Source organism: Tenrec ecaudatus, chromosome 6, assembly GCF_050624435.1.
Source record: "Tenrec ecaudatus isolate mTenEca1 chromosome 6, mTenEca1.hap1, whole genome shotgun sequence".
Classification (NCBI taxonomy): domain Eukaryota; kingdom Metazoa; phylum Chordata; class Mammalia; order Afrosoricida; family Tenrecidae; genus Tenrec; species Tenrec ecaudatus.
The window spans coordinates 32070619-32082662 of NC_134535.1; the positions used below are offsets into that span (position 1 = coordinate 32070619).

The 12044-nt window shown below is 47.2% G+C and overlaps 1 protein-coding gene across 1 annotated transcript in view; it reads left to right on the forward strand.

Annotated features, from left to right (window-relative positions):
- The first annotated feature begins 1535 nt into the window (after positions 1 to 1535).
- NDUFA12 (NADH:ubiquinone oxidoreductase subunit A12) overlaps positions 1536 to 12044 on the forward strand; it is a 29900-nt gene continuing 19391 nt past the window's right edge. The window contains exons 1-3 of the mRNA XM_075552725.1: positions 1536 to 1693; positions 2872 to 2954; positions 8529 to 8616. Of these exons, the coding sequence (XP_075408840.1) occupies positions 1608 to 1693; positions 2872 to 2954; positions 8529 to 8616 (257 nt within the window). The 5' untranslated portion in view covers positions 1536 to 1607. The remainder of the gene's footprint in view (positions 1694 to 2871; positions 2955 to 8528; positions 8617 to 12044) is intronic.

Here is a 12044-nt window from a genome sequence, read left to right on the forward strand (position 1 = left end):
TACCCCCCCACCCCAAGTCCCCCTGGAACTGTCGGTCCTGTTGTTTTTCCTCCAGATAGTTCATCCAGCCTGTCCTATTCAGACAGACCTGTGGAGACACTAACATGCACGAAAACAAGACAGAGGAAAACAAAGCAACAGTATACAACCAGACAACAAAACAACAAAAACAAATCACTGACAAAGAATAGAACAAAACAGTTCACAAGAGAAAAGCTTGTAGTTAGTTCAGGGATCGTTTGCTGGCCCTTAGGAGCGTTTTCCAGTCCAGTCTGTTGGGGCACCACGCCCTGACCCCAAAGTCCACTTTCAGCATTCCCTGGGGACCTTGCCACTCCATTCCCTTGCTGTTCGGCTGCACTCCTCCAGTGATTTGCCTCGGTGTGGTGGGATCAGGTCAGGTGCGATTCCCACACTGTGTCTCCGGTGCAGTTCCCTGTATCGCCCTTAGTCACTGATTGGCATCATTTCTCATAGTGGGGCCAGCCTCTATACCTCTTTAGTTTTTATTTTTTAGCTCTTTTAACAATACTAATATCAAACTAATGCCAACAATTAAGATAAGGTGCTAAGGAGCAGAGACCAAGAAAGAGTCCTTAAAATTAAAAACAGAAGAATTGAAGAGGAAATAACTTATCTCAAGACTAAAATAGAATGGACCCAAACAAGGAACAAATTAATAATTGATATATTTATATCAATGGCTCAGGATTTGGAGCACAACACCAAACTCACTGCTATCAAGTGGAGTCTGACTCAACGACCCTTCAGGGCAAGGAGAACTGCTTCTGTGGCTCTCTGAGACTATGGGAGCAGAAGGCTTCTCCTTTCTCCGTGGAGGGGCTGCTGGCTTCAAACTGGTGCCCTTGGGGTTAGCAGCCCATCCCATGCATAACCACTACGCTACCAGGGTTCTTTAGAGCATAGACAGTGAAGTAGAAAATATGCAGGTACAACTAAAAAATAGAGGTTATTTCAGAAGGCGCAATGGTCACCAAACAATTTGATTCCAGAAAGAAGAAATGGGGTAAATGGATGGTGATAATTATTAGAAGAAAAATTGCTTAGCTAAGGAACTAGCCTCTCAAACTGAATAATCATGAATTCCAAACAACAGTGAAAAAGTCCTAAATAAACTCTCAAAAGAGCAGGGCAATGGGGGAGGATGTGGAAAGGGGGTGGGGACCTGGAAAAATGGGAATGAAAAACCAACCTCTCCCAAAGGGGCAAGAATCTGATTGGCAGCAGGATGCTCATCAGCTGTAAGCGTTCTGTTGGCCCGAGAAGCCCAGGTGCAAGTAAGAAATCAAGAGGGGAGATGGATTTTGAATGTATTCTACCCGAAAAGGAAAAAAAGGCAAGCGTGGCAGATGAAACAGGCCCTGCGTCCCCTGAGGGGTCCCGCCTACGACGCGGGAGGCCGGTAGGGGGCCGCGCAGGCGGGTCTGACGCGCATGCGCGCGGGCTCCGGCGGCGACGCGGGAGGCCGCTAGGGGGCCGCGCAGGCGGGTCTGGCGCGCATGCGCGCGGGCTCCGGCGGCGGCGCGGCGGCTTCCGGCCGGCGGGTGTCGTCGCGCGCCCTCCAGAGGCCCGGCCGGCGGGCCAAGATGGAGTACTTGCAGGTCCTGAGGCGTGGGCTGCAGCAGGTCACCGGCCACGGCGGCCTCCGCGGCTACCTACGAGCTTTCTTCAGGTAGGCTTCCCGAGCCCGGCTCTCGGCCTGTCGGGCTGAGCGTGCGCTGGCAGGGTCGTGGGGCCACCCCGGGGATCCGCGGTGCCCGTCAAGGACATCCCGGGCGCCTTCCGAGTTCCAGGGCAGGCAGCGCGGTTTCCTTCCCGGGCCGCCCCCGCGCAGGACGTAGACTTGCGGACGAGGAGACCTGGGCTGTGGACGGGGTTGGGCCTGGCCGGCCCACACTCGCTGTGTGACCTCAGACAGGTCTTTTCCCCGGACCGGGAGGTCGAATGGCCCCTACCGGCCCTGACGTGCACTGAGTCTGACGAGCTGAACCGTCCACTAAAACTGAGGTGGACGCCCAGGGTCAGACGAAGGATAGGCAGAGGAAATACACTGGCGTCCTGGTTTCCTGCAGGCTTCGCGAACTCCTGTGTCTCCTGGTACGGGGGGGAGTGGGGGGTGGATAAAAGCCAAAGCAGGTCAAACTCGCTTCCATCGAGTCGATTCCGGCTCGTACTGCCCCGGTGAGTTTCCGAGGCTGTAGAAGGCCTCATCTTTCTCCCAGCGAGTTGGCTGGGGGTTTGAACTTGTGGTTAGCAGCACAACAAAGTAACCCACGACGCTACCAGGGCTCCCAATGGTAGATCAAAGTAGTCCTGTAATAGAAGATAGTGCACCCATAGAGTCAAAAACAAAGAACCCCAAACTAACTAAAAAAAACCTTGCCATCCAGCGATTCCAACTCATGTTGACTTTGTAGGATAGGGTAGGATTTCCCTGTGAGTTTCTGATACAGTGATTCCTTAAGGGAGTAGAAAGCCCGGACTGGTGGATTCAAGCTGCTGACCTTGAGGTTAACAGTCCAGTGTGTAAGTGCTCCCCGCCAGAGCTCCTTCTGTAGAGTTAGTGTACTATATCACACCCCTGGAGTCCTACCACATACATGATACCGGGGCAACTTGAACTGGGATGCCAGAGCTCTTAGCCAGAAAGTTGATTGCTCCACAAGGGCGGGCTGAGCCTGGACGTGAAGGCCAAAAGTCTACCACCACCACCACCACCCCCTGACCAACATTGCCTCATTTTTGCAGTTGCCACTAACCTTTGTGTTGAAAGTTGATATCCTCGTTTTTATTTCTGCTGATAATTGACCGCATCACTTATTGTGAACTTTTCTCTCGGACATTTCACAGGGCAAATGATACAAAGGTTGGCACTTTAGTGGGGGAAGACAAATATGGAAATAAGTACTACGAAGACAACAAGCAGTTTTTTGGTGAGTGCAACATATACTTGGTATGAACAATTGGGGTGAGGTTGGGGTGGGAGGCAGACTATTTCCCATTGTATGCAAAGAGCTCAGAAACAGGGCAATTGAAAACATGAAAAGCTTCAATGGGAAGACAATTCACAGGGGGGAAAAGAGAAACAACAGCTAACATGACAAGACAGTGCTCATCCTCACCTGTAATGAAAAGGAATACAACTTTAAAGTGTTACCTTTTTCTTACATAGCAGGTTTTGAAATAAATCACCATGTGGAGAAAGGCCATAGGAATGAGTAGGTTAGTGCATTCTTTTTGGAGGACAATTTGGTAACTATTGAATTTTACATCGCACATATCTTTGTCCTGTCACTTCTGCTTCGGAAAGAACTCCTCCTCCAAATGAGTGCTCTTTGAAAAGTCCACGAGCGGCGGCCTACAGACACACTCTAGCATTGCTCTAATTCTCAAAGCTCTGACACTGGGTGTCAGTGTGCCCTGAGGGGATTGCACTGCCTGTTTTAGAATCCTTGGTTGTTGTTAAGAACTACATGTGTTTTACACGGAAAGATGGTGGAGATGTGTGTACCGTAAATGAAAGCCAGCTGCACAGTGTTTGATATCCTATAGAGAGACCATACATGCTTTTCCATGCATAGAACAGATAGAGGATACATAGAATGTAGAGGTTTAACATTCTGCCTTCCATTTTATAGCTTTGTGAATGTTTCTCAAGCCTACTTCTTAATCTACCCTGTCGAAACAATAGTAATAATTTGCTTCATAAAGTTTTGTTGTATTTTTAAAAAAGAAATAAATGGAAGGATGTTGGCCAAATGCAGAGTTTTACCGCCTCAGTGCTCATATTTTGGGTCAGATAATTCTTTGTTGTGGTGGCTGCCCTATGCTTCTGCAATGTCTAGTAGCATTCCTGACATCTGCCTACTAGATATAAATAGAAACCCTCCCACCCAAAAATGTGACAGCCAAAAATGTCATCAGACATTTGCCAAATGTCCCTCTTGGAGGCAAAAATTACTCATCTTCGGCTGAGTTCTCTCGAGAAGTACAACTAGTGGTCCTTCTGTTGTTAGGTGATATTGAGTCGGTTCTGACCCATAGCGACCCTGTACTCAACAGAACGAAATACTGCCCAGTCTTGCACCACCCACACAATTGCTCCTATGGCAAGACTGTGTCTCCTGCCCCTGGAGAAGACCATCGTGCTTGGTGGAGGGCAGTGTAAAGAGGAAGGCCCTCCATGAGATCGATTGACACCGTGGCTGCAGCAATGCGCTAATGTGAAGGAAGCGTTGGGCAGCTGGTGCGGGACCGGAAAGTGTTTCATTGTGTTGTGCATAGGGCTGCTGTGGGTTGAACCAACCCAATGGCACCTACTAATAACAACATACCTGCTGGCCTGTGATTACATTGTGTTAGATCAGGTCATGGGGATTACTGGGTGTTAACTGCCAAACCACTGAGAGTCCTGGTCCAGCCAAGTTGACACAAAACCTAGCTATCACAACCTCCTATTAAGAACTACTGACCTCATGCCAGGAACTTTGATGGCATCGCGGTTGCGAGTTGGGCTGCTAATGGCCAGATGAGTAGTTTGAAATCACAGCCACTTCTTGAGAGAGAGAGAGAGAGAGAAGACTTTCGGTCATAAAGAGTTACAGTCTTGGAACACACAGCAACAGTCCGACTCCGTCCTGTAGGGTTGCTATGAGTTGGAATCTACTAGATGGCAGTGAGTTTGGATGAACAAGGCCTAATGCTTGGACATGATAAATACTTGATGTTAGGTCAAGTTAGCTCTGACTCGTAGCAACCCTATACTCCACACTGCCCAGTCCTGTGTTGTCCTCACAGCCGTTAGGCTGGGCTCCATTATTGTACCTATGGTGTCGGTCTATCTTTTGGAAGCCCTTCCTCTTTATTTGCTGCTTCTCTGCTTACGAAGCATGATGTTCTTCCCCAAGTGTCAGGGTACCTGCCCTAACACATCATCGTGGGTCCGGTAGGCGCAATTGTACAGCAATAATAAGTAAAGATTATAGTAAAGTCATAGAGAGCATGAGAGATAGGAGATTGAAATAATGGAGTCAGACACATTTCAGGGCAGCAATGATCACCTTAGCCTCACTTGGTGGTCCACTTGCAAAGAGAGAGAGAGAGAGAGAGAGAGAGAGATTTATTGCTAACCAAAGCTTTTATATTCTCTGGGGACATGCAGGCCCTCTAATTGCAGGTGGAGACATATGTCACAGGAAAGCGTTGTGCAATAGGTAATACAGTAATGGGAGGGGAGTGATCTAGGGGTATCCACTCAATAGGAAGAGGAGGGATTGGGGGTATGCATGTGACAAGATGGTCGGATCCTAGATTCAGCATGGCAGCCTAACTTTGGATGTCACTGAGCCTTTTTGACCTGTTCTCTGGCTCACTATAGAAACCATTATCAGTAGAGTGTAAACCCACCCACAGGGACCATACTAATGGCCCCAAACTTGTATGGAGAAGTAGCCCATTGTCCTTAACTGAAGGGAGGTGGGGCCTACCTGTGGTGGGAGCAGACAGTAGTCTGACAGCTGACTGCCTTCAGGAAGGTAGCTTGACTCATTTACCATTAGCTGCAAGCAGTGTCTTAAGTCTAACATGTATTTTGGGGGAGATGACTTGGGAGAAATCTTTCTGTTTCCCACCCCCAAGCACTGGCCTCTCCTAATAACATGTCTAACTAAGTACATGAGACAAAGTCTTGCCATCTTTGCTCCTAATATATATGTGTATCGTCACCTGCTTGAAATGTTGAGTACTTTTATCCGTACATTTGTTGCTTTTATAAAAGTATAAAAATGTGCTTCATCTTTCTCCTATAGAGCCACTGGTGGGTTTGAACTTCGACCTTGCGATTAGTAGCCCAACATATAACCTGCTATACCACAGGGCCCCTCTAGACGTAAGCTGATAGTTTAAGCATACTATTAACTATTATATTTTTAATACTCATGCGACTCATGAAACATTAGACCTGGAACAAATCTTGAGAGATCTTTCTGTGGTGGGTTGAATTGTGCTCTTCCAAAACACGTGCTGTAAATTCTAATCTCTATACCCGTGGGCACAATCCCAAAATCCCAATTGGGAGTGGGCTCTCTGTGTTTTCTAAATGAAACAGGATTAGTACAGGGCAGGGGTGTCAAACTGGTGGTCTGCGGGCCGCTTGCAGCCCCTGAGGCAATATTTTGTGGCCCAAGATGCTCTGAAATAAAATACAGCGAGGGAATTGTGTGTACGGTATTACCTCGATCTCCCCTACGCGTTATTTTCTTCATAACAGTTTTTTTCTATTTTTATTTCAGAGCATCGTGGGCCACAAAAAATTACCCTGGGGGCTACATGCAGCCACCAGTTTGACACCCCTGGTGTAGGGCATCTAAAAAATAATGAAACGCACTGGTATTGAGTTGATGCCAGCTTCTAGTGCCCATATAGGACAGGGTAGAACTGCCCCTGTGACTCAAACACTTACCGTCTCAGGAACTTGCAGGGGCAGTCCTCTGCTCTGTAGGGCTGCCCTGAGTCAGTATCGACTTGATGGCAGTTGAGTTTAGTTTTTGTTTGGCACCCACACCTGCTCTACAACATAGGTTCCCAAACTGATTTGGCCTATTGCCCCATTTCAGGAGGGGGAAAAATGCATTAAGCACCCTAGTAATTAAAAGCTTTTTTGGCTGGAGCCCATAATCCAGCACAGAGGGTAGCTATCTGCCTTTGCAGCTCCACCCCCTTCCCATCCTTCCAGTACTTCCTCCCAACCTCCAGTGCTTCACCCACTTTAGGCCACACTGTTCTCAGCCTGCAGAGAAAGGGTTCCCCGGGAGCCGGCTCCCTGAATTCAGACTTCTAACCCCCTGACTGTGAGAAATTCATTTGCTCCTTAAAGTCACCTACTTTCTGTCCTAGTCGTTCCAGGTGTTTAGGGCATTATCTACAAATGAATGTTTTGTAGTTGAACAAACTGAAGGTCAAAGAACTTTCTTAACCAAAGGAGCTTCATCAAATAGCACAGCTGTGAGTGGCAGAGCCTTAGGCTGGTGTAGTCCTGCCACCTCCCTATTTCCTTTTACAAACTAGATTGATCCTTTTCTGCTCCTCGATCCTTTCGCTCTTCCCTGTCCCGTTTTTAAGTTGTAAATAACCTTATTATTGCTAATTTACAAAATGCTGCTAGATCTAAGGCAACCAATGGAAAATATTTCTCTGGAAACCTATCATTCCAGTGTGATTGCTGTGACTATATTTTTCCTGCCCTGCTCACAGGAGGGGCCCCTGTTCCCTCAAAACACTGAATTCCAGGAACATGATGCCTTATTCCCTCTTTGGCTAGGCTGGAAGCAGCGGTTCACCACTGTAGGAAAAGGCCCAGCCCCACCACCAGCAGTGACTTGTGTCATCTCTGGGGGTGACCAGGCCGTGGTGAGCCTTTGCCACATACTGCCTTGAGTTGTCTTCAGTGACATTCCCAGGAGACTAGTCCTCTGAAATTTACCTGAAAAGCACAAAGAAGTATTTTTCTTGATTTAAAAAATAAATTTCCTTTCTTCTGAATGCCTGTAATTATGGCTGCGACAGTGGGCTCCAACATAGGAACAGCTGTGAATGTCGCAGGATGGCAGCGTTTCCCCTTCTGTTTAGAGGGGCACTCACTATGAGCTGTAAGAAGCCCAGGTGACATTATGGTTGCACACTGCGCTGTTAACTACAAGGTCAGCAGTTCAAAACCATCAACCTGCCCTTGTTAGTCCACGTAAAGTAGAGAAACAAATCCATAAACGTGCATATGTGTATAAGAGTTTTATATAAAGGATAATTTATATAAATTTATAAGAAAGCATCCTAACCCACTTCAGTCCAACCTCATAAGTCTGATATTAGCCCATATGCCTGATGCTAGTCTATAAAGTTCTCTTCAGACTCACCAAACACATGCAATGCTGCCGAATGCAGGCCAATCATACGCCAGTGGATAGAAAGTCTTTGAATCCAGAGGCATGGTAAGCATCTCTGCTCTGGCAAGGATTCCGACGTGACTTCTCCAGCACCCAGGGCTGCATCAGGATAGGTGCATGTGGCTTCTCCTCAAGGGTGTCTTGCAGGAAGTGAGCAGTGAGAGAGTGTCACCCGCCTCCAAGGAGGAAATTCAGGAGTTTTCCTAGAATCCTCGGGGGAAGCCGTAACCAGAGAGGCCTCATTGGCTATGACCTAATTAAGAGACTAGACTCCACCCCTTCACTCTTAATCCTCTCAAGTCCCAAACTGACACCAGATTATGTAACTACCACAGCCTCTTAGGAAAAAGTTGAAGCTTTCTAGCCCATACAGAGTTGCAGAGTCCCTGAAGCCCACAGGGCTGGTTCTACCCTGTCCTAACAGCTTGCAGTGAGTCGGAATAGACTCAGTGGCAGTTACTGTTGGATGGGTAGGAACAAACGCTACATTAAATACCCAGCAGCAAGTTAGGAATTTAGGAAAAGATTATTTTCTACATTTTCTTATGTGCTGACCTCTCAACATAGGCCGCCACCGATGGGTCATGTACACCACTGAAATGAATGGCAAGAACACATTCTGGGATGTGGATGGAAGCATGGTGCCCCCTGAATGGTAAGCACAGCCAGCTCTTCATTTGCCTTGCCCTTACGTGTTTCATGACGAAAATGTTTAGTTAGTGCCTGTGCGCCGGGCAGCCCGTGCACGGCGTGCTCTGAACGCTACTCCGGTTTCGATGACTGCGTTCCCTGGAAATCTCATGGGCTGAAACAACAGTCCTGCTTTCTTTGTGTGTGTGGTTTTTCTGGGTCAGGCGTTCAGATGAAACACAGCAGCAGCAGCTTGTCTCTGCTCCGTGTGTCTGGGGCCTCAGCAGGGCAACTCCGAGCCCGGGTGCCGGAGTTCATGCGTTGCCTGCTCAGTCATTGTGCGCCCGTTAATGCTGGTTGTCCCTGGGATCGTTGCTGGGGCCGTGGGCCGACCTCTCGTGGTTTTCTTGGCAAGTGCCCTGAGAGAGGGTGAGTCAGCGAGGGGCCACTTTCCCTTTTTTGACTCTGCATTTCACAAAAGATTATGACACACTGGACACTAATAATGCTTAATTAACATAACAAAACCTATTCCCAAAAGGGATTCTAAAAACACCCCAAATTCAATGCCATCTAGTCCATTAGGACAGGGTAGAACTGCTCCTATGGGTTCCTGAAACTAACTTTTGGGGGATTAAAAGCCTTGATGGTCTCTCTCGGGGTGTCTGGTGGTTTCAAACTGCTGCCCTTGAGGTTAGCAGCCCAACGCATAACCACTATGCCACCAGGGTTCCCCTAAATGGGATTTTACAGGCAGTTCTAAGGGTGAGGAACTACAGCCCATATTTTTGTAGGACACTTCGGTCCGTAACACAGGCATGTCATTTCCTCTCCGTCCAGTCAGGTAAGACCTCAACCCAGAGTTTCTAGGTCACCTTTTCAAGAGAAGTTGGAAATTTGGATATCTTTGCGAAGTTTTGGTTTTTTACATGCTAACAATTTGATTGGTTAGATACAGCACACCCGATAGAACTTTCTGAAGATAAAGGCAGCGTTTCCTGTGTGCATTGTTTAATACGGTAGCCACAAGCCACACGTGGGAGCTCTGGTGGCGTAATGGGTCACGTATTAGACTATTAGTCGCAAGGCCATCAGTTTGAAACCACTAGCCACTCTGAAAGAAAGATGAGGCTCCTGAAAAGATTTACAATATGAGAAACCCATAGGGGGAATTCTACTCTGCCCTTTAGAGTCACAGTGTGTTGGATGTACTCAATGGCAGTGAATTTGAGCTTTCGGGGTGGGGTGCAGTTTGAGCACACGTGATCACCGTCTGAAATGTGAACAGCCAATGTTTTCATTTTATTTAAATTCAATGTTCTACCCTACCAGGCAGAGCACTTTTAGAAAATACTGGGCTAGCTAAGCAAACCAGGTTTAGAAATGCCACCCACTGTTAACTCTAAATGCCCAGTCTACCAGTGAACTAACTGATTGGAAGAACTGACCCCTCTCAGTCAGTGGTGTGGTTCAACCATGATGTTGGGTGATGTCTTTACACTTAAGCTCATTGGTCCTTAACAGAAGACAGCACACTGATGAACAGTCTCGTGCTGCATTTGGGGCTGCTGCGGTTGGATTTTGTGCACTTTGTAATAGGAAATAATGATCGACTGTTCTTTTAAGGTCTGCTGGCCTGAGGTTTTTAGGTTTAGAACTGTTATCTTTCTCCAGAGGGACATTCTCTGTGTTAGCGGATGTCTGGAGACCACTGTTTCAAAGTGTAACATGGGCTTTGTGAGCTGAGATTTCCTCCTGGGTTTTGATGGGGTGTTAAGAGGAGCTGATCCTGGCAGGCTAGAGAAGGCATGTGAGGCTGTCTTGTTCAGTTTGAGGTCTATGTCCTTCAGATCAACCATGGAACTTTAGGACCCACATTTTTTATGGTAGAACAATACCAATTGAGTTAAAATTTTGAGAGGTGCACTAGGCTGAAAACTATGAAATAGTAAAAATTCTGAAAAGATGAAAGTACTCTTCAGCCAAGCAAGTCCTTTTCTGTAATGATCTGAGATCCCAGGAAAAAGAGCTGAGAGCCGGAGAAGAGAAGATCATTCTAGCCAGGTGCCTGAGGACAGCGAGCGACCAGCACAGAAGGCTTTGTGGCACTGGAAGGCTCAGGGCTGAGGGCCTTTGATGCTCCTCATGGGTAAGAGAAGCGTAAAGGCTTGCAGTGAGTCTGTGAGGGAAGCGGTGGTGCTGGGTAAGCTCCGCTGTTGCTCAGACAGTCCTTGCCCAGGGTAATGCAAGGTGGAATTCTCAAATCTGTGGAGTCTTTACCTTTGATCCATGAACACGTGAAGTTGTGTTGATTTATCTTTAATTAGAAAGCCAGGTATTATCTTACATGCAGGGCAGTAAGTAACAAATACAATTTGGCCTCTTTATACATTTCAAATAACTATTGATCCACCTATGAGGTGCTAAGGATTATTGTAGGCTCGGGGGATGCAATAGGGAATGAAAGGACGTTCTTGCTCTTAAAGGATAGACCTAGAACGAATAGGCCGTACTCAACTGTGGACATATGAGGGAACTTCAAAAAGTTTTTGAAAAATCAGATTTAAAAAATAATGGAATTTTTTTCATTTTGAAGCGCATACAAGTGTATGTGTGTATCTCCGACTGCCATCAAATTGGTTACAACTCATAATGATTCTATATAGGTTTTCCCGAGACTAAATCTTTCTGGCAGCAGGCAGCCTCATCATTCTCCCAAGTGCCAACAGGTGGATTTGTACCACTATCCTTGTGGCTAGCAGCTGTAGGAAAAGGTATGGGAGTGGCCATATCTGACCTATGATTTCCTTGTGGCAACAAAGCAGGGGTCAGGCATGCTTCTACCCCCCATCCTTTGTTACCGATCTGACACAGTCATCCCTCCCACAGTACTCTACTTCTATGTTGGGTTCAATAATACATTGCAGTGGCCACAAAGAACACAGAGTTGGGGGGAAGGGGACTATTAGGGAAGCCAGTAGGTCACCACAAGCCAAGATCAGAAAATAGTAAGTATACAGCCACTAGTACACAGCAACACCTCTCCTCAGGCAGCAGCCAAGTCTCTTTCTGTCCTTCGCCTGTCAGCCACGAGAACCCTTGGCCTCTGCCTCAGTGGGCCAGGAAGCCAGCCCACGGCTCTGCCTCACAGCCTCAGGAAATGGGACATAGCAAAAAGGCCGTCGCACTCCTCCTTCGTTCTGTCTCGTGGTCTTCTTGCCTCGGCCTCTGGTCTCAGACGTCACCATTTCGTAGGCATGTACATATGTTAATATATAGCCATATGGATATAGATCTACGTACATATGTTTGTAGAGTAAGTATTAAGGTAGCAGACAAACATTGGGTCTCTACTCAAGTCCTGTCTCAACATAAGAACACTTTGTTCTAATACCGTGGCATTCTGTGATGCTCGCCTTCCCGACACGCTCGCTGAAGTTAAAATGGTAACTG